Source organism: Lemur catta, chromosome 6 (genome assembly GCF_020740605.2).
Source record: "Lemur catta isolate mLemCat1 chromosome 6, mLemCat1.pri, whole genome shotgun sequence".
NCBI classification, from domain to species: Eukaryota; Metazoa; Chordata; class Mammalia; order Primates; family Lemuridae; genus Lemur; species Lemur catta.
The window spans coordinates 93,654,909-93,678,263 of record NC_059133.1 but is presented as its reverse complement, the minus strand read 5'-3'; the positions used below and the strand labels follow the sequence as shown (position 1 = coordinate 93,678,263).

The following is a 23,355-nucleotide window of genomic DNA, read 5'->3' as shown; positions in this document are numbered from 1 at the left end:
AATGGAGGCTGAGTCTACGCAACTGCCCTGAGGACGCCCAGTGGGGAGGGAAAGCGCAGGCGAGACACAGGTTGTCCCCTCCATGCTGTTTCCCACTGGGGGCAGAGCCACCCGTCCTGCAGGATGGAAACCAACCGGTGAGCACAGCTCGATGCACCCAGTGCTGGACAGGAATGGTAGAGGGCTTCCTGGAGGAGGTGACAGTGACAGCCGCAAGGCACCAGCACAGGCTGTACTTCCCTGACTGTGAGGGGTCTGGAACTGGGCTTCAGTAGGGGGAAGGGGGCTTCTCCAACATGCTGGCTTGGCTCCCTGCGCCCAGAGTATGAACTCTGCCTGGGACTAAGACATCGCCATGTATTCTTTACAAACCTGTCTCCGGGGCAGGGAGTCCACAGCAGAGTGCGCTAAAGCAGACCATGGAGTCAAGACAGCAGCCCCCTCCGGGGCACCACAATGCCGCCAGGGGGTCCCCCTCCCTGGAACCACCACTGAAGCCCAAAGCCAGAGAGTGCAGAGGGTGTTGCTGTTTCTTCTTTCAGAATCTTCCTCCCGTCACTTCTAACCTCCAGCCCACTGACGCCGCAGAGCCATCTCAGGCATCTGTATCACCCACTGTGATTGTTAAGATGGAGAACTTAACTTAAACATTGGGGCCACCTGCAGGAGGAGGGCCTCAGTCCTCAGCTTCCTGGGGAGAAGAGGGGCTCTCCCCAGCTGCAAGGTGGGACCCCCACAGACGCCCCGGGGTGTCTCTGCTTGGTTACTACGGCCACGGCCACCCTGCCTCTGCCTCTCTCCTTCTCAGGACCATCTCGGCAAAGCACCAGCTCCCTCCCGACCCTTCTCTGCTGCACAGGACTCTAACAGCTCCTCACGGCCTGCGGAACCGGGACAAACTCCGTCAGGCCTCACGGCCCTGCGTGCAGCCTCCCAGATGGCCCAGCCTTTCCTCCCTCTGTGCTCTGGTCCTGGGCTTCTCATGGTTTGGTCCCCAGTCTAAGAGCAGCAGCAGCTGGGAAATTGTTAGAAATGAACATTTTGGGTCCCCTTCCAGACCTGCTGAGTCAGAACCCTGGGGTGGGGCCCAGCCACCTGTCTGTAACAGCCCTGCAGGCGGTCCCGATGCGTGCTGGGGTTTGGGGACACTGCTCCAGCCACGCTGACCTCCCTACTTGCTCCCTGCCAGGAGCACACATGCCCCCCAGCCTCCTCCCCTTGCTCGTGCCATCCCCCCCCCCCCGCGTGGGGCACCCTCCCCTATCCTCTCTGCCCAGCCACAGCCCGCGCAGCCCAGGCTCCTTCAGTACAACAGAGATCGCTGCGCTTCAGGGTCCCTGTCCTATTCAGTGCTGCAGAGACCCCAGGGAGCTAAGGGCCAGGAAACTGAGATGAACCAGACATAGCCCTTGCCCTGAAGAAGCACACAGAGGAGTTGGGAGAACGGCAGCACCCAGAAGTCACCCTGTGAGAGGTTTTCCGACAGAGTCCAGGCAGGGGGCAAAGACAGCTAGGGTAGAGGCCAAGGGGCAGGGCAAGCTGTGGCCAACCGTCAGCTCACCGGGCTCCCACCCAGAGCCGAGCCCGGCACTGGGCACACAGGACACTCTGCATCCACCCTGTTGTCTGGTGGAGCAACAAGCCCAGAGCCCCGCAGCCTGTACCCCTGCAAGTGTTTGGGTGTGGCCAGAGACGCCCTGCTTGACCCAACTTGAGCCAGGCTCCTCTGAGCCCTCTTCTAGACTATGAACTTGGCCTGTGTAGCTCAGTTTTAGCAAGAATCCCACTGGGTCAGCTTAGCAAAGACCACCCACCCTGGCTGCCCTTCAGCAAGAATCCCGTCAGGGTGGTTTAACCAGAATGCCCTGAGCCCTGATGTTGCCTCTTCATAATTAATAATTTTCCACCACTGACCCCCACCCTGCCCTTCACTCTAAATCCCCGCTTTTCCTTGTACTCGGAGTTGAGCCCTCTCTTCCCCCAGTGCAAAACACCCTTTGCAGCAGTCCCTCTTGAATAAAGTCTTCCCTACCGCTCTAACAGGTGTCATGAAAATTTCTTTAACGGTGTGAGTCTGCTCATTGCTGTCCCTGCTCCCCCAGGCTGAGGCCCCCACCTTGTTTAGGTTTCGTAGCACCCCCATGTCACACACATCTGTCAAATTCTTAGTGTGTAGAGGTCACCAGAGCATAATTCTCCATCACTGCCTCCAGCCCCGCTCCCAGCCTTGGCAGGTGCCCTCTGTCCTTAGCGCAGAGGAAGGTTCCTCCGACCTGAGAGGCTGGGACCAAAACCCAGCTCCTCCACACATTATCTGTCAGGCCTCGGAGGGATACCCAACCTCCTCGGGCCGTGGCTCTTCATATATAAGAGAGCAGTAACCACACCTCCATCCCATGGCTGTTGTGAGCATGCAGAGACACACAGGGACAGTGCCAGCACTAACACAGGAACACAAGAGGTGCTCAACACAAACAAGGTATTCTGAATTCCAAAGGCTGCCAAGAAAACAGCAACAAGTCTCCCCTTTGGTGAGAAGCTTTACATGTTCCACAGCACCTTGTAGCTCATCATTTCCCTTGATGCCTGGGAGCTCCAGAGCTTTGCCTGGAGCCAGAGCAATGGCGACAGCCACTGGGGCAGCACAGAGACACGCTCTGTCCCACCAGGCTCCCTCCCACGGGGAGAGGCCCGGGAGAAGCCAAGGGAAGCCACCTGTCACGGTAAGGCCATTCCCCCCACATTCCTAGCAGCAACCTTCCAGCTCGGGCACTGACATGAGAGTAGGAGTCCTCCCCCCACTCCCGGCTGAGCTCAGCAACCCCCCTGGCTGATTCCTCCCTGCAGTGCCCGGACTCACCAAGAAGTGAGAAGGAGTGTTGCTCGCAGTCCCCTGCCAGGAAGTAACTGCAGTGTCCCGCAAAGCTGTACATGCTCCCATCAAAGGTGTTAATGAAGTCATCTCCGAAGAGGCTGCACCGGGCCATCGACGACTTGCCACGAGTCCCTTCCGCACAAAGGGTCCCTAGAGGAGAGGCCATGTGTGAGCACAGCTGAGACCACCTGCCCAAACCTCTCTGGCCTCATAGAAACAAGCTGTCTCTGACAGCAGTCGGGCTGCCTGAAGGTATTTCAGATCCTAAATGAGACTAAAGCTTTGCTTTCAGCCCCCAAATAGGATCCAGGATTCACAGCAATAACGAAGGAACAGTTTATCAGGAAATCTACTAATTTTAATGACATTTACTTACTGATTTAAAATGTAATCATGCTCATAAAAAACTTGTAGGATACAGAAAAAAACATGAAGAAGTTAAAATCATCTGTAACACATCACTGAGTGATAACTAGAATCAAAATTTCAGTGTTTTATTATTATTATTATTATTTCAGCATATTGCGGGGGTACAAAAGTTTAGGTTACGTATGTTGCCCTTGCCCCCCCAGCCAATATTTCAGTGTTTTACAGCATATGTACAGTTGTAGATTTTTTACAAATTTGTGACCATCCTGTGTAAACTATTTGTAACCTCTGGTTTTTTCTCAGTATGTCGTAAAGAATCTGTCATGCCATTGTGTATACTTACAATATGTGATTTTTAGTCGCTGTGTTATATTTGCATCTAAATGTATGTAGTATAGCCCCCTATTATTTCCAAGTTTTTATTTATTTGTTTATTCATTTATTTATTTTTTGGGAGAGGGTCTCACTCTGTTGCCAGGCCTAGAGTGCAGCAGCGCCATCATAGCTCCCTCTAGCCTCGAACTCTTGGCCTCAAACGATCCTCCTGCCTCAGCCTCCCAAATAGCTAGGACCACAGGTGTGTACTACCATGCCTGGCTAACTTTTCTAAACATTTGTCATAGAAAAGGGGTCTCAATAGGTTGTCCAGGCTGATTTCAAACTTCTGGCCTCAAGCAATCCTCCCACTTCGGCCTTTCAAGGTGCTGGGATTACAGGCATGAACCATCACACCTGGCCCAAATGCATCCGTGTGTGTGTGTGTGTGTGTGTGTGTGTGTGTGTGTGTGTGTGTGTGTTGTCAGGTGGGCAACCACAGCGGTAAATCTCTAAGTGTTCTGGGTTCCCTGGCACAAGACACCTGGCAGGAAGACGCAGAGAGTGTGACAAATGTATATTTCTTCCCAGACTAACCTGTGGACAGCAGGCTGAGTGCTGTTGACCTGATGGGTCTAAATGGAGACAGTTCAAGGTCAAAAGGGCCCTTCTGCTATGCACAGACTCAGAATCTCGGTGAGGGAAGGAAGGCAGTACAGTGCAGTGCAGTGGAAAGAGTGCTGGTCTGAGCCCGAGGAGAACTGAGCTCCGATCTTGGCTCTGTGAGAATCCGGAGCAGTCATTTCTCCTCCTTGACCCTCAGCCTCTTCATTTGTACCATGGGAGGTTCCACTAGATGACCTCTACAATCCCTCCTAAAACTAATAATCTGTCCAAGTCTTAGATTCCTTCCTCCCCGCCTGTGTCCCCATCATACAGGACAATTCTTTGCCACCCTTGTGCTTCTTAATTTCCCGATAGAGGAAGGCTTTTGCAGGCACCTGCTCTCTGGAAACACAAGTCAGGGGCAGGGGGCTCTGCAGAACCTGCACAGGAGGCAGCCAGCATGAGCCTAGCATGGCGCTGGGCACACAGGCGACTCCAGACACACCTGCTCATTCCTGGAAGGGGGTTACTCCCACTGGCCCTGGGGCAGGAGGAAGGAATGGAAGCCCTTTGGCACCTACCTGGCAAAGTGAGAGCCAGGGCAAGCAGCACCCTCGCAAGCCTGGCAGGAACCATCTGCAGAGAAGCCAGAGAGATGACGGTTATCACCACGCAGGGAGATGGGTATGCGCCACTGTCAGTGCATGAAGTGGGGAAAACGTGCCTTTAAAGCAGGAGAAAAGATGGGTCTTCACTGGCCCCCATCTCCCCTTTGAACATGGGCTTCTAGCCAACCCCCAAAAAAAGCCCTGGCCAGTGCCAGGCCCAAGAGTGACAATGGCTGTGAGCCAGAAGCCCGGGGAATCCCTCCCCAGAGCGCAGCCCCAGGCCAGGACGGAGGAGGAAAGCCCTGCCTTCTCCTGCTGCTCCTCTCTCAGGCCCCTGCCCTCCTGCAGCCCCTGCCCTCCTGCAGCGGCGTTCCTTGCTGCCCCCGCATCCTTTCACGCTTGGCAGCGACCGGGTGAGTAGAAACTGTCTTTCACTTGTGTTCCCGCCACAGGCACCCAGACTTAGAGAATGCTCAGGAACCCCCGACTGACTATTTGCTTCTTGGTCCACTGCCCTGTACCCCGAGAGCCCCTAGATCGGGGATCTCTACCTCATCTCTATCCCCAGCCCCTGGCACAGTGCCCGGCACCCACAAGATGCCCAGTAAATGTTTGCTGAGTTGACCTGCTAAATGGACAGGAGTCCAGCACCCTGGGGCCCTGGCAAGATTCCCCACTGTGCACCCACCTCCCAGAGAAGAACAATTGATCCTGGCTGCAGAGAACACTCCAAGTCCCTTAGAGCCCCTGCCACAGCCCTTCTCTTCTGGAAAAGTTTGTTAAATGAAGTGCTTAATCTGTCACCTGAGATTTCACTGGGGTGACTTCTTTCCTACCTAATGCCCCATCCAGCCAAACAAAGAAGAGATACACGCAATCTATTATATATGTGTGCAAGTAACATTCCACCATCACATATGGCCAAGTCTTGGTCTCAGAGCAGGTGTCCCTCTCCCACTCCCAACACACAGGTGCATTAGGTGCTCCCAGAAGTTTCCCAGAGGTGACAGCAAAGTTCGTTCCAACTCCCTGGCATCAAGTACTACCACACAGTACAATCCCCTGCATGAAGAAAAGCAGTCACAGGACCCCAGATGCAAGTGGAGTGGGGGGCAGTAGGATTGTCCCTGGCTGAATAGAGTCACCCCTCCAAACAAAGCCCTTCTAGTCCAAGGATGGAGAAGCCCAGCTCCCCAGGGGGAGGGATCAGTCCTGCATCGTCCTCCCACGAGTGAGCCAGCTCTTTCCAAATCACTGTACCTTCCCCTGCAAATGGGGCTGCAGGTATCTCCAAGGTCCCTTAGGAAACTCAGCCGCTGCCCGCTGCCCGAGGTGTGGCCACACCTAGGCCATGCTCCCAGCAGCTGCCGAGGCTGAATCAGGCCTGCTACAGCTCCGGACTGGCCTGCTGTAAGTGGCCCAGGGGCTGCAGAGTCCCCACAGCTGGGGGAGATAAAGCCCAAGTCGTGACGTCCACCAACCTCCCTCCCTTCCCCACCACAATAGCCGTGAGCTGCCATTGGCCTCCCCCTAATTACCAAAAGGAAACAATGAAAGGAAATGCTATTGGGAATACCTCCAAGCTGATAAGGCTTTGAACGGTTTGGAGGGAGACCTCCTGGCAGCTGCCTTAATGAATGGCCTTGCCCTCCGCCAAACACCCCACTCTCCTGCATCCTCACACTGGGTCCCTGGTCCTCCCTGAGTGCCCCACACAGACAGGGGATGACCAGGAATGTTGGCTGTCCCAGGGAAAGCCGATCCAGGCCAGGCACGAATCAGACTGGATCAACAGAGCTTCCTGATCCGGCTTCCAGGGCTGGACTCCAGGAACTTTGGGAAAAACACCTCAGCCTGAGCCAATTTAGCTGCCACGTTTGGAGACAAGAGAGCACTGACACTGCCTATGGCCCCTGACAAAACAATCAGTTTGGGTCCTGGCCACAGTTTAACGGGCAGGTTAAAGATGAAGGTCCCAGCCACATGTGCAGGCCTTTGTAAAACGGTTTGATTCCAGTACTTCTATTATTATTAGATTCTGATAATTCGAATTCTCAAAGACGCTCCCACCCCATTTCTGGTACCCTAAGTCCTCGCCTAACCTTACACACACACACACACACACACAAACACACACACACACACACACACACACATCCCAATCCTTCTTCCCAGCCTCCCATTCCAAAAGCCTAATTCTAAACATTATCTGCTAAACTAATTCCTGCTAAAAGGGGTAGCTGAGGAAATGGGCGGGGTGGGGGAAGTGGCTCTCTCATGGTGGGATTCCAGGCACTAGGACAAGCAGCCTGAGCCATCCTGAGGTGTGGAAGCCCACCTCCCCCTCCTCCATGACACCACCCGCCCTCAGACTTTGAGAAACCACGATGTCCCAACCTCTGCCCTTCCCACATACCTCACAGCCACCACTCCCTGTGCCACCCCAGGAGGGGAAGGTGAACACTCCCAAGGAAGAAAAATGGCACGAGGCAGAATTAGCATGATCTAGTAGAAGAGGCACTTAAGGATTCCCATTTTCAGCTTTTTTAAAAATTAAAGAACCTGAAAATCTTCCCATTACAAAATATCTTGAAGCGCTGTATTAAATATAACAAATGTTCTTTAAAGGCACAGCTGAGCCTTGGACTATCTCCAAAGGTCCACAAGGAAGAAGAACCAAATGAGCACGAGGTGGTTCAGGCCCGTGGGGTCAGCCAGCCGGGCACCATCCAGGCTTAAGGCTGAATGCGGCGAGGACAGGACAGCAGGCTGTGGGCCTGACCCGGCAGAGTGCCAGAACTGAGCACACATAAAGCTGAAGACTTGAAGGGAAACATCTTCCAACCACCAACATAGAAGATAAAGAAGCTTGTCTGACTCCATCTATTTTGGAGGTGGAAAAAGTAAGTCTTTCTTTAGAATGTGTAGCCCTGGGCCTACACTCATGCAAGTCTGATGTTCAAATTTACATCACCACATGGTCCAGGAACTCCCAAGCTAAGAAACTGACACAGCTATTAGTCTCAGTAGCTGGGGTTTTGGGTAGAAACAAGCACAAATCTACCAAAAAGGTCATGTGTGATCTTCCTCCCGGGTCAGATATGAAACTCACAAATAAAGCTTTCTTGAGGAGGAATTCAAAATTGTAAATTTTAAAACACTCGAGGAAACAACCTACCATGAGCAAGAATAAGCGGTCACACCAAAAAGCAGCAATTAGATTCCTAAGAACTTCATCTCATACAATGATCAGAGAGAGATGAAAAATAAATGAGTGTTGAAAACTATAACAGACTAAAAAGTAGGAATTGGAAACATTTTTAAAAAGACACAATGAGAAAAGAATTGAAAAAGAACTTTTAGAAATGAAAATATATACTAAATTAATTGAAAAATTCAAATAAAAACACCAGATATTTCCGAAGCAAATTTTGCTAGAAAATAAATCTGAGGAAATTACCCAAAGAAATAGAGATGAAAACGTGAGGGAAGTGCTAAGAAACACGATAGAATTAGAAGATACAAAGACAAGTTCTGGGAGAAAATGTGCACCAGGGCAGAATCCCACACGCAGTGTCTCAGTTTGCTGCTCCCAGAAGCCGACCGAGTGCTCTAGAGCAGATAATGTATTTGGGAGGGCAGGAAACACTGGCAGGGAAGTGGGAATGTGATATGGGGAAGAGAAACAGCCAATGAAAGATGCTTGTTAAGCCAGCCAGCAAGTGGGCAACTGAAGCTCAGTCCTGTGAGGAAAGTCCGGGGAAAGTGAATTCTCCCGCTGTGGGCCAGATAGCGGGGCTGTTCCTGCACCTACTCCTTCCCTCAGTTATTGCCAGGCTGCTCCTGGGCACATTAACTCCTCAACACATCTGGCCCTTGGGCACAGAGGAGCAGACACCGGTAGTCTAGAAGAAACACGTGAAAAGTTGAGGTCAGAGGCCTGTGGGAGGGGGACTGTGGCATCTGGTCTACCTAGTTAAAACATTGTTCAGAGTTAGGAGAATGTGGAGATATTTTTTCCTCAGAAAAACAAACAGTGGGTTTAACACTGACATTACTTTCTGAAAGAACTACTAGAGAAGGTACTTCAGGAAGAAGGAAGTTAAACCCAAAAAGAAAATGCTACAAGAAAAGGTAAACAAACAAATTGGTAAATATGGGAGGAAATATCAGCAGGCAGTGCTATATAAAGCAAAAACAATAATAATCATAAATCGGAGAGTTAAAAAAATAAGATGGGACCAAAATACCAGACAGCAACAGCACTAAGATGGGACTGAAGGTGTAATAAGGCCGTCACATTGCTCAGAAGAAAGAAAGAGGTAATCATGACTTTAGACTTGCTAAGGTTAGTCTGCATAGTGAAATTTTAGGCAGGGCTACTAAAACAGTAGAATTGAATGTATGTTTTCCAAAGCCCTGGGGAACAAAAACAGGAAATAAAGAAAACTAGACTCTTCTAGAAGAAAAACAGAAAAAGTGGGACAAGCAATATAAAATAAGACAGTACCAAAAAATCTAAATAGATCAATAATCAACAGTAAAAAGACATATTGCAAAATTGGATTTTGATAAAAAAGACACACAATCCAGCAATGTTCAAGAGCCAGGCCTAAAATATAAAGACACAAAGACTGCAAGGCAAAGAAAGGAAACCTCAAGGGATGACCAAGGGAAAGCTTATCGTATCACTGTCGGACAAAACGGACGTATGGTAAAAGTCATCATTAGCAATAAAGAGGACAAAAAGTAATATGATCAATGTACTAGGAAGATATAATTATAGATTGAGGTGCACTTAAAAATATAAGCTTAAAATTTATAAAGAAAAAATGATTGAATTATAAGGCAAAGCAGAAAAGTTTTCAGTTTTATAAAAGTCAATAATATGCATTTATGGAAACAATTAAACAAAAACACCTTAGTAACCTACATAAAAAAGGGATCGTCCTTAGCCTGTGAAACAGAGCACACTTCACACTTATAGTAAAATGCAAGCCACTTTCCCTTTAAAAAGCAGAACAAGACAAGGATGCGATATAGTCACTGCCGGTCAACATTGGATCAGAAGCCCAGGCCAACACAATAAGAAAAGAGGAAATATAAGATACATGACTTAGAAAGGGAAAAGCAAATAGTTATTATTTGAAGACATGAATGTTTACATAGAAAAATTCAAGAAAATCTACATAAGAGAACCTAGTGAAAAGTTTAGCAGTTTGCTACAACAAGGTTCATTCAAAAATCTATTATGTTCATATATAATCATAAAATGTAATCTTTAAAGAGATACTATTAGTAAAACAACAATTACTGGAGGCATTTAAGAATAAATAAAGTCTATACAATAATATTATGCAGAAAATTATAAATTTTGTTGCAAGATACAAAAGAAAACCCACTGATGAGACACACTATGTTCATACCTACTAAGTCACAGTATTATAAAAATGCCAAATATTCTCAAATCAATTCATAAATTAAATGCAATTCCAATCAAAATCTAATAGTGTTTTCGTGAACTTAGGCAAGCTGTTCCTAAAATCTGTATGGAAAGCAAAAGATCAAGAATAGTTAAGACAATTTCAGATTTAGAATTGTCTATAGGAAATGGACAAACAACTCAGTGGCAACAGATAGGGATATAGAAAGGTATTTCACAGAAAAGAAAGGAACCAAATTGGCCAGCAAACACATGAAAAACCACCCAACCCCACAGATCATCAAGGAAATCTAAAGTAAAACCGTAATTAGTTATTCACTCTTCCAAATGGCAGGGATACGAGACTCCTGTAACTCCTATGCGCTGCTGTTAGGAGGATGAATGGTTATCACTTTGGAGAAAATGTAGAAACATCTACAGGTGTCCCAAATGTCTCCATACAAAGCAGAAATTTTGTAATGAACATTTTACAAATAAAGTTACATTTAGCTACAATTTCCCATTTTCCCTACGTATGGCAACTTTTGGGACACCCTGTATTAAATTTACAGATGCTCATCTGCATACCCTCCAACCGCATCCTGGGCAAATCCCCCAGAGAAACCTTCATGCACGAGCACAAACCAACGTGCACAGAACGTTTACCGCAGTGGTATCTGTGGTCATGAAGATGTGTAAGCAACCGACCTAAATATACTTCAGCGGAAGAATAAATAAATCATTGTACATTCATCCTATGAAATACCAGACAGCAGTAAAAAATAATTTAGGCTAAGTGTACCAACATGAAAAAAATCCCCGAAATAATAGTAAGCAAAAAATAAAAGCAAGTGTCAGAGGATGTGTACAGCATGATACCATTTATGTTAAGTTAAAGACCATGTAAAATAAAATGATGTATTATTGCTTATAAATACATTAATTGCAGTAAAAGTAAATATGCATGGTGTGATAACCACTAAATTCCGGACACTGGTTACCTCTTGGAAGGAAGAAAGAAGACAGGCTCCAGAGTGTGGTACCTAAGGGACTGTATCTCTCTGTATGTACGTTATTTATTTAATCATTTCAAAAGTACGAAGCAGATAGGGCAAAATGTTAAGATGGGACCATGCTGGCTGGAACAAGGTATTTTTGTATCATCCTCTCTAGTTTTCTATGTGGCTGAAATTTTAATTTCAAAGATAAAGCCTTGAAGCCAAGTGACCTGGGAGTGCTGGTTTTGTCCTTACAAGTGGCTGGGCAACCAACATCCTGTGCATAAAGCTTCACACGCATAGCCGATTTCCTTACAGCAAATTCCTAGAAGTAAAAGAAAGGACTGGGTCAAAGGGCACAACAATTGTTAAGACTTTTATATGTTCTTCCAAGAATTATACCAATTTGCCCTTCCATGGCATTTCATTATTTTTTATTCCATATTCGGTAATGTAACTGGCAGAAAGTGTTGTGAGACTATTGTTTTAACATTCATCCCTTTGATTATCAGGGCAACGCTTTCTAATATTGTCCATCTGCATTTCTTCTTTTGAGAATTTCTTGTTCATATCTTTAGCTCATTTCCAAATGAGATGTTTATCTCTTCCTATTGATTTGTAAAAGCTCTTTAAAGATGAAGAAGATTATTCTTTTCTCTCTCTTTTCTTTTTTTTTTTGAGACAGAGTCTCGCTCTATTGCCCAGGCTAGAGTGCCGTGGTGTCAGCCTAGCTCACAGCAACCTCAAACTCCTGGGCTCAAGCGATCCTCCTGCCTCAGCCTCCCGAGTAGCTGGGACTACAGGCATGCGCCACCATGCCCGGCTAATTTTTTCTATATATACTTTTTTAGTTGTCCAGCTAATTTCTTTCTATTTTTAGTAGAGACAGTGTCTCACTCCTGCTCAGGCTGGTCTCGAACTCCTGAGCTCAAACGATCTACCCGCCTCGGCCTCCCAGAGTGCTAGGATTACAGGTATGAGCCACCGCGCCCGGCCCTCTTTTTTCTCTTATTAACATGTGAATGTTTTTCTGAGTTTTTCACTAGCCTTTAATATTTGTTTATGAGGGGTTTTTTGTTCTTTGTTTTTTGTTGTGTAGGAGTTTGGAGAATTGTTTAATGTTCTTTTTTTAGGGAACTAGGTGACAGGTGCAAGGTAAAAGCACAAAACACAAGGTGTACAAAAATACACACAGCGAAATTCAACTGTCCCTTCTCCCAGTTGGATAATCCACCGTCCCAGTTTGCCCTGAACTGAGGGAGTTTGTGACTACAACTGAGACAGTTCTCGGCACAGTGGGACAGTAGTCACCCTGCTAGCTAGTTCCCTTCTCAAAGGCAGCACTGTCACCACCTTCTTGGATAGCCTTCCGAAGATCTTACAGAAGTTTTAAACATTTATCGTCAAATCTTTTGTGGGGAATATGAATCTCAGTCCACAAACTCGCATTTGCAAGACATGTCTATCACTTCATTTTCTTTAAGTCAATTAAATCCAACCTTCTTCATAGTCAGATTGATACAAGAATCCAGGAATTACTGGGTGCTCAGTGCACAAGGTCAAGGACCTCAGATCTTCACTCTACCCACTTGCTGCTTCCTCCTTCCCGAGCCCATGTGACTCCTTTTGAGACCAGCAGTCTGGCAACTTCCCTCCTGGCATGGCCTCTGGGTCCCGCAGCCTCTGGCTCCCTAGGCCACAGCTTCCGCTCTGACAGGAGCACCAAGGAAGTGGAGGCCAAGCAGGAGCCACCAGAAGTGCAGAGACACTGAGGGAGGAAGCCTCGGGGAGAGGCGGGAAGCCCCTCCAGCCTGCCTCCTGCCCTTGCTGTGGGGCTCTCCTTCCTCCGGGCCTGCCGATCAGTCAAGGTACTTAACTTCCTCCTGCGCCCCATGTGCACATCCCCCGCCCCCCACCACACACCCCAGAATGTCTGCTCGTGGCCCAGACACCACCAGTGCTCAGCTCGCTATGTTCCACCATCCAGAATGTCCTGCCTCTGCCCCCCTCTCCTCTCTCCTATTTAGCCCCCATCCCCTTCTCCTGTGGAGAAAGGGCTTGTCATTTGGTGAACACGACAAGGACCAGGCACTCTGCTAGCTGCTTCGTACACATCCTTTCACTTAACCCTCCTGCATGCGTTTCCCAGGGCTACCTAACAAACACAAACAGAGTAGCCTACAACGACACAAATTTATTGTCTCACAGTTTTGAAGAAAAGCAGTCTGAAATCAAGGTGTCGGTAGGGCCATGCTCCCGCCAATGGCTCTAAGGGAGAGAATTGCCTTCCCTCTCCCAGCTTCGGTGGCCCCAGACATTCCTTGGCTTGTGGCTGCATCACTCCAATCTCGGCCTCTGTCTTCAGTTGGGTTTCTCCTCTTCTCCCTGTGCGTCTCTCCTCTGTGCCTCCTCTCTGTGTGTCTCTTAGAAGGACATTGTTATTGAAGCACAGTAATCTAGAATGAGCTAGTAATCTAGGATGCCAGGTTCTGGGGGGTTAGGACTCAGACATATGTTCTGGGCATCACCATTTGATGTACTTATACCTTCTAACAACCGCTGGAGGTAAATAGAGCATCTCTCTCACTTTACAGGTGAGGACGTCGAGGCTCAGACCGGCTGAGTTCCTTGTATGGGGTCACACTGCTAACAGAAAGGCAGCCGGAGTCTGAATCCACTTCTGTCTGATTGCAAAGTCCGTGTTTTTGCAACTGCACCAGCCTTTCCTCCTTTCCTCTTCCCTTCATCCCCCACTTTCCCGCCTTTCAACCACCTCTGGATGCCTCTAGCAAAGCTCCCATCTTTTCTTGCATTTTCCTGTTTAAGTCTTCTCTCCTCTCACCTCAGCTCTCCTAGAACAAGGGCCACGCCTTACTCATCTCTGTGTCTTCCAAAGTGGAAGCACAGGGCAGGGGCATGGCACATGATAAGTGCTCCATCAATGCTGTTGAACTCCCTGCTAATATAACAACAGCGTGGATTAATGAGCATATAATACTAAAATGTAGCAGCAGGGCTGACACTACAGAGAAAGAATTGCTCAACACCCGAGGAAGCTGTCAGCTGCTCCCCAGCTCGTCAGCACAGACGTAAAGAGAGCACTTGTCACTGTGGTCAGGGAAATTGCACAGGGCAAGTCACAGGATGGCCCTGCCAGGGGGCAGGACCGTCAGACGGAGGTCACATTCCCAAGTGGCATTCTGTGGCCGTAACTGGTATGACACTCTGGCACTAAGTGACACTTGAATTTCTATTTTAGCAGAGCACAGCACACTTGGCTGGAATATTAAGACTATCTTCCCCACATACAGGGGAACAGAGATGAATGCAGCTGGGATCCTGCCCTCCAAGGACTCCTGATCTACCGGGAAGAGAGCTGCATACACTGGCCTGGCCGTGCAGTGGGCAGCCGCTGAGGGGAGGCACAGAGGCGACAGGCACGGGTTACAGGGTGACGGGCTCTCCAGCCCCTCACGCCACTCAGCAGGCCCGGAATCGTGCTGTCATCACAAGTACCGTTTTCTTAGGGAAGTGGGAGGTCAGAGGCCAATCCATCAAGTTGTAGATTTGACAGTTTAAGACTGGTGATTTTATGTTATACAATCGATCGATTAGTAAATATGAAAATCACCCAGAGAGACTTCTCTGAGAATATTTCCATGGAAGCTGCTGGTTTCCCTGGGATTACATAAAGTTTTTTATATATAAAAGTTTGCTATTTGAAATGAAAGCCAGAGCCATCAGCCAACAGCCCAGAGCTATGTGAGTCTGTCTGAGCTACATTTGTGTATAGTCTGGAGGCCCAAACACTGCCTGATGCTCCAAGTGCCCGGAGCACATCAACTCTCCTGTGACCCGTGGTGACCTCTTCCCTCCTCTGACCTCATACCACTCATTCAGCGAGGACTCACAAGATATCTTTTGTATTTTTTTATAAACATGGCATGAGCTGATGTCTTATCTCTCTAATCAGACCACCGGTTCTGTGAGAACAGGAATGGAATTTCGAAAGCACACTGCTTCCCCAGACTACGCCCACACCAGACTCAGACGCAGGACCCACAGCAAAAGGGAACCTCCAAATCAGCACACCTGGCTCCAGGCTGGAACCCCGGCAGACCCTCACTCAGCCACTGGTCACCCTGCCCTGCACTCCAGCTTCCCAGTGCAGGGGTGGTGTGGGACGGAGTGCTCACACTCTGGTGAGCGTCCTGGGGCAGAGGGGAGCCCTGGGCCCTTATACCACAGAGGTGGAGCTCTACGCCTAGCAATCTACTAATAAAAACATAGGAGGTGCATCAAGACCTGGCCAAACAGTGCTAGAAGGTCAAAGGAGAGTGAACTCAATTCATCCAGGATGATGGACAGAGAGGGCTTCAGGAAGGGGAACATTTGATTTGGCCTGGGTAGGGTGGCTAGAATATTTTTTAATAATTTTAGTTACTTTTTATTATTCTAAAAGTAATGAGATTATTTCAAGAAAACAGAAAGTATGCACAAATAAAAATAAGAAAATAAAAATCACCCAAAATCCCACTACACGGAAACAACCACCAACAGTTGAGCATATTACTTTTCCTTTTAAAAAAATGTATATGTATTATAAATTTTAAATAAAATCTTCCTTTCCAGAGGGTTTTGTAATCTTTTTTGTTTTCGAATATATCATAAATATCTTTCAATTCATTTATACTTTTTTATTTTGTTGCTTTTGTTCACTGTATAATAGTTCATTTATGGATATTCCACAATTTACGTAAGCAGTTCCATATTATGGGATATTTATTCAGGTTGGTTCTACTATTTCTTTTTATTAACAATGCCACAATGAACATCTTTGAAGCTGTACCAATGCACCACCCACAGGATTATTTCTATAGCATGGAATTCTGACATGTGGAGTTTCCGGGTCAGCTGTCATCCACATTTTAAGGCCTTTGATGATAAGGCCAAATAGACCTCCCAAAAAATTATAGTGGTTTACACTTTTACTACGCATTTGCTGAGTAGGATTTTGACAGGTGGAAATGATGGCAAAGAGCACATCGGCGGCAAGGAAAGGTGTTAAAGCTTAGAAGCAGGAATGTTAAATCAACAAGTAAATAAACGAGCCAGTCCCTACAGCCCAGACAGGAGACTCATGGGAGAGAAGACAAGAGAGAGCAGAAAGACGCGAGTCCTCAAGGACCCGACCAAGGCAGGGCTTGTGCGCATCCGTGGATGCCGGGTGAGACACTGGCAGCAGCACCAGGGGCTGTAGAGAGGTCAGACAGGGAAAGAGAAAGCCACCAGTCAGTGGCTGATGGACCCCTCCGGGATAGGGACATCGAGTCCTAGAGGGGGCCAGGGCCTTGACAAGAGAAGACAGACAGAGCTGGCCACATAACGAACGGCCCTGTGGTATGGAATAATGGCCAACGATGTCTACATTCCATCCCCAAACCTGTGACTGCTACCTTACGAGGCAAAAAGGACTTTGTAGATGTGACCGGATTAAAGGTGTTGAGATGGGAGATGATCCTGGATTACCCCGGTGGCCCCACCGAAATCACAAGGGTCTTTATGACGGGAGCAGGAAGGCCAGAGTCAGGAAGAGAGATGTGACAACACAAGCAGAGGTCACGGTGTGGGGCCACGAACCAAGGGATGCCGGCAGCCTCTGCAGGCCAGAAAGGGCAAGGAGCGGATTCTCCCCTAGAACCTGCGGAAGGAACACGGCTTTGCCGACACCTTGATTCTGAGCCATTTTGAACGTCTGATGCTGAGAACCGTAAGACAAGTTTGTGTTGTTTTAGAGCATGAAGTTTGCAGTAATTTGTTACTGCAGCAATAGGAGACAAATACAGGCAGAGACCACAAGCCATGCAGCCTTGCTCTCGTGGAGGGTGCCTCAGGCGGCTTTGCTAAGCAGTTGTTGAGAAGACCGTAGGTGCTTTGAGGCTCAAGGAAGAGGGGTCCCTGGGGGCCTTGGATGAGGCCGCTAGGACTCTAGATCGGCTGATGCAAACAGGAAAGGATGTGTGACTGTCTGGTGCCCTTGGGGCAATGCGGCACAGAGACAGGGGAATGAACGAGTTGACCTCTGCCTGTTTGAGGAGTGAGTTCTCCAAGGAGTGACTACTACGAAAGCAAGAGAATCTTGGGGGAGAAAAGATTTTCAAGAAGTACCCATCTTTGCCTTTTCCTTATGTATTCGTAGCATCTCTTCTCCTGTGTACATTTCTCAGGGAAGAGAATTCTCTTAGCAGTTCACCCCAAGTAAATAAACACACCAGTATTCCTCAGGCCAGACATAGCCCCTTAGCTGAGGGGAAGCTGTCCTACTCCACTTCCCCTCTCCTAGAGACACAGACATCTTGGTCAAAAATAGCCTGCTTGCTTCCTTCTTTGACAACCGTCAACATGGTGACGGCATCCCGCAGCACAGTGTCGAAAGAATGACACAACTTCAGACTAATCTTCTCATGTCCTGGGTAACTATGACACCACATTATTGCTGCCATAGTCAGAGAGGGCTCGGACCGAACGTCCGGTGGGGATTCTGGTCCTAGCAGCGCAGTGGGATTCCTGGCCCACAACCACCCTCTCAGGACCTGGGGTTCTAATCTTACAGACAAAAAGCCTAACAATCCACATTTGTATGCACCTTACAAAATAGCTTCAAAATCTATAAATCCACACTGGACTTCAAAGTCTTTCTCAATTATCCATAGGTCAAGCAGATAAAAATCAGTAAATGTAGATACTTTAAAAACAATTGTTAAACCCTGTCATTGTACTTTTGGGCATTTATCACAGAGAAACGGAAACTTAGGTTCACACTAAATTCCGTACAGCTTTATTTATAATAGCAAGAACTAGAAGCAACGCAAATGTCCTTTATTGTGCGAACAGTTAAACAGCTGTTACATCCATGCCATGAAATGCCACTCAGCAATAAAAAAAAAACAAACTACTGAGACACACAACGTGGATGAATCTCCAGGGAATGACGCTGAGTGAAAAAAAGCCAATCCCCAAAGGCCACGTACTGTATGAGCCCCGGTATATATAACATTCTTGAAATGACAAAACTATAGAAATGAGGAACATAGTAGTAGTTGCCAGGGGGAGGACGGGGAGGGGCTGTGAGGAGGATGTGGTCGTGGTTATCAGTGGGCAACAGGAGGGTCTTGTGTCGGGATGGCCATATCTTGACTGTGGTTGTGGATACACAAACCTACACCTGCAATAAAGTACACACACAAACACACACACACACAAATGTGCACAAGTAAAACTGGTGACATCTACATTTCCTGGTTATGATATTCTACTACAGTTTTGCAATATGTTACCATCGGGAGGAACTGTGTAAAGGATCTAACGGATCTCTCTATGTTGTTTTTTACAATTACATGTGAGTCTATAGTTTTCTCCAAGTAAAAATTTTACTCTAAAATTGTTTTTTAAAAAACAATAAATGATGGCTGGGCACGGTGGCTCATGCCTGTAATCCTAGCACTCTGGGAGGCCGAGGCTGGAGGATTGCTCGAGGTCAGGAGTTCGAGATCAGCCTGACTAAGAGCGAGACCCCGTCTCTACTAAAATAGAAAGAAATGATCTGGACAGCTAAAAATATATCCAGGAAAAAAAAAAAATTAGGGCCGGGTGTGGTGGCTCACGCCTGTAATCCTAGCACTCTGGGAGGCCGAGGCAGGTGGATCGCTTGAGGTCAGGAGTTCGAGACCACCCTGAGCAAGAGTGAGACCCCGTCTCTACTAAAAATAGAAAGAAATTATATGGCCAACTAAAAATATATATAGAAAAAATTAGCCAGGCATGGTGGCGCATGCCTGTAGTCCCAGCTACTCGGGAGACTGAGGCAGTAGGACCGCTATCGCTTAAGCTCAGGAGTTTGAGGTTGCTGTGAGCTAGGCTGATGCCACAGCACTCACTCTAGCCTGGGCAACACAGCGAGACTCTGTCTCAAAAAAAAAAAATTTAATTTAATTTAAAAAAAATAAAAATTAGCCAGACATGGTGGCACATGCCTATAGTCCCAGCTACTCGGGAGGCTAAGGCAGGAGGACCGCTTAAGCCCAGGAGTTTGAGGTTGCTGTGAGCTAGGCTGACACCACAGCACTCTAGCCCAGGCAACAGAGTGAGACTCTGTCTAAAAAAAAAATAAAAAAATAAATGAGTTTGATCTAATGTGTGTATTTAGAACTCTTTACTCAACAATTAGAGAATCCACATTATCTTTAGGTGTACATAAGGTAACCAACTCATCCCAGTCTGCCCAGAACTTTCCTGACTTTAGTACTAAAAGTCCTTCATTAAAACCCTCTGTCCCTAACAAACTGGGATGCTTATTTGCCCCTAACATTTGCAAAAATTGATTATGCACATTTCCCAACATAAAACAATTCTCAACACATTTCAAAGAATAGGTAACATACACACTATAATCTCTGATCATAATACAATTAAATTGAAAAGCCAATTTAAAAGATTAAAAAATCCCCACACATTTGGAAATTTTAAACCACATGTCTAAATAACTCATGGGTTATTTATTAAAAATAAGTCATAAGAGATATTTTTAGATACTTCAAACCAAACAATATGAAGATGCTCCATATTAAACAATATTCCAAGTGTGTGAAGATGCAGTAAAATGTGTTCTCTCACTGGCTTGGTTCTGAAAGCTGAAGAAAGTATAAAAACAGCACCTTTTTGTAAAGCAGTTTGGCAGTATGTAACGGCCTACACTCCTTTAAAGCATGCACACTTTCGATCCAGTAAATTCCACCTCTAGGAATCTATCTTAAGGAAATTGTCCTTCAAGTAGGACAAAGACCTACACACAAGACAGTGACTGCAGCATTGTTTCTAACTGTCAAAACAAAAGCGTAAGCATCTTAAATGTCCCAGTTTAAGAGATTAGTTAAATAACTTTTGGCACACATGGGACGGATTAGCACACAGCCACGAAAAACAACATTGCAGAACAGTTCTTAGCGACATGAGGAAATTGCTGTTATACGATCTTAAGTGAAAAGAGATGTGAATGTGCCTACACAGTACGATCTCGACTGTGTAAAATACATATATAAGAAAACCCTGGAAAGACAGATGCTAACATATTTGCACTGTCATCTCTACATGGCAGGAGGCTGTCGTGTTCTCATTTAAATGTCTTGTATTTTCCAATTCTTTTCACAATGTGCTTGTAAGAGTACTTAATGTTGTTAAATGTTTACTTTTTTAATATACAGACAAACAGTAGCGGGGAGAATTAAAACTGAAAGTTTTCCAGAACTCAGCTATACAAGGTAAAGTCACAGGTGAGAGAAGGAGGAAGAGGCTACCTGTGAATTCTAAGGAAAAAGGATGGGCTCTTTCTAGACCCAGCTGGATTCTAGCTTCCCTGGGGAAAAAAATCTTAAACAACAAAAGAAAGAAAGGGAAAAAAGCTTGATTTACTTTTTAATACCTCTTTAAGATAAACCAAATTTAGTGGTGCTTCTAATTGCAATAACCAAAACCTGGGAACTACCCAAACGTCCTTCAACAGTAGAATGGATAAATAAATTGTAGTATGTTCACCATTAGCCTATTGCATAGCACTGAGAGTGAGGTGTTGCTCTCCACATGCAACAGTATGAATGAATCTCACATGTAACGTCAAGTGGAAAAAGCCAGACTCGAGAAAGTTCTTTACCGTGTCACTGCATTTACAGAGAACACTGGACCTGGCAGAACTGACCTGTGCTGTTCGAAGTCAGGAGAGCGGTTCCCCGTGGGGGGTGGCGCCGGGAAGGGGGCGTGAGGGGAGTTCTGGATGCTGCAACACACTGTCTCTTAGCCTGCATGCTGGCGACGAGAGGGGTGTTCAGCTTGTGGAAATGTTCTGAACCGCACGCTCATGGGCTGTGTACTTTCCCTATGAATATTATATTATACATCCATATAAAGTTTTCAAAAAGAAAAAAATTAATAGTGTTTGAAAGCACACTTGGAATTTATTTTCCCTTAATGGGATAAAGGTTCCTGAAAAGCTGATGGGTTTCCTAGAATTTTTATTAATAATTCAAGTCTCCCAAGCTACGTTCCAGACAGAGCAGCATCTACCAACACATCACTTGCGCCTTGCTCCGACGCCCGCTGTGCTCTCTGGCTGCTGGTCTCCGGGCCCGGAGCCATTTGCCTCTCCCGACGGGCAGGGAGGCATCCCCACCTGCCACTAAGAATTAGTGGCTGTAATTGGAGGTACACCATATATACAGGCATCAACATGGCATCACACAGTGCGGCACAGCTTGTCTTAAAGGGAGGAAAAGAAAAGGTGCAAACATTGAACTAATTCAGAGAGGAGACTTGTCTCACTGGATTTCCTCATTCTGAGGACCCTAACCCCTGAATTCAGAATCCCTGCCACCTAACTCCTGGACCTACTCTGTAATTGCTAATATTTATTTGCTGTCAGGGCTAGGCTCTGGGGAGAAAAATGTGAGTGAGAACGCATCACTATCTGCCCACATGGAGCCTACCATCTGCTGATGAGGACTGACATAAATCCAAACAATTGTGACTGCAGACAGTGGTGAGAATAAGACACATGGTGCTAGGGGAGCGTGCGTGTCGCAGAAGATCCCAACCTAAACTAAGAGGTGGGGGTCTGTGGTCAGAGAAGGCCTCCCTAAGAGGTGCAGCTGAACTGAGTTCCACGTGATGAGGAGGAGTAAAACCAAGTAAAGGATGGAGGAGCCCTTCAGGCCATGGGAATAGCACGTGCAAAGGCCCAGTGGCAGAAGGGAGCCACCCACCAAGAAACTGATAGATAGTCTATGTGGCTGGAACACGGAAGAAACACAGGCGGAAGCACAGGGACCATAGGACTGGAGAGGCAGGGAGGTGTCGGATGAAACGTGACTCCTTTCTGCGGTGCTTGTCAGTTTTCAGGGCACTCTCCCAGACATGACCCCATCAGAGCCTTACACCACCACCATGAGATAGCAAGAGCAGGTGGTACTGTTGCCTAATTTGCAGATGAAGAAGGAAATGCTCAGTAAAGTGACTCACCAAAAGCCACACACCCGGGGAGTCCTCTGACTCCTGGCCCAGTGCTCTCTGCTACCACTGCCCCCCAATCCAGTCCAAGCTGAGTCTTCCTAAGGCTCAGCCCAAAGTGGAGGCCTCAGGTCTCACAGCGGGAGGGACTTTGGGGAAGGACACCTCCTCTAGGGCTCTCCCAATCTGTGTCTTCGCAGTACTCTGGCCGAGCATGTCCTGGTTTACTCTGAAACACAGCAGAATCCTTTTAGCTCAGACTTCGTTGGTGGGGAAAGGCTTTGGGGTGATGTGAGTTGGACCAAGCAATCCCTACTTTTGATTCAGTCAGTCCACAGTCGCATGCATCTGTTTTGAAACACAGAAAGTGCCTCTGTAGACCGGGCTACATCCCCCATGGGAGACTTTTGCCCAAATACTCAAGAACCATGAGAACTTTTCCTTATCTCTGTGCCTTCCTGAAACACAAAGATTGTTATCTATTTTAAATGGCCTCTCCCATACTACAAATTGTTCATTAATTTAGGAAAAAAATACACTTATTTTATTCTCCTTCCTCCAATACTCCAGGACAAATTCCTCTGTTGTCCTAAATGTTTGGTCTCTCTCTGCAGAACTGAATTATCTGCTGTAACTTGCACAGAAAACAGAATGCGTCCTCAGCTATGGGCCTCGGGCAAGCTGCCAGCCTCAGGTCATTCACCAAGGACGGAGACTCTTGCTTGAAGAAGAAAGCTGCAGACATTTCAGATACTGCCCTTGTACCAAGCAAACACTGGGATGTAACTACACGCTTGATTTGAATTACTAGCTGTATATACTTCATGACAGAATCTCAGACATGAAGGAAGCCTCTGCATCAGAGTCCTGAAGGTCAGAACCTCTCCCTGGAGGAAGTGACTAAAATGCTCTGGCCGTCTTTTCCTCAAAGTAGCCGGATGTGTGTGCTTGTGTGGTGTGTGCGTGTGTGTTTAATTTTTGTCTATCTTTTTAAATTTGAGCCAATATTAAAAACTCAGGATCTTATACATTAAAGAGTAGATTTTTTGGCTTTGCTTGGAAGCCCACCAGATCCTACATCACCGGGCCCCATTCCCAAGAGTACAC

General features: G+C 46.9%; 1 protein-coding gene across 1 annotated transcript in view; it reads right to left on the bottom strand.

Moving 5' to 3' along the window:
* The window catches only part of VWF (von Willebrand factor), a 143,813-nt gene extending 137,525 nt beyond the window's left edge, over positions 1 to 6,288 (bottom strand). Inside the window, exons 1-3 of the mRNA XM_045554544.1 lie at positions 6,034 to 6,288; positions 4,747 to 4,801; positions 2,861 to 3,025 (exon numbers count right to left, since the gene is read on the bottom strand). Coding sequence (XP_045410500.1) covers positions 2,861 to 3,025; positions 4,747 to 4,801 — 220 coding nt within the window. The 5' untranslated portion in view covers positions 6,034 to 6,288. The remainder of the gene's footprint in view (positions 1 to 2,860; positions 3,026 to 4,746; positions 4,802 to 6,033) is intronic.
* Positions 6,289 to 23,355: the final 17,067 nt, after the last annotated feature.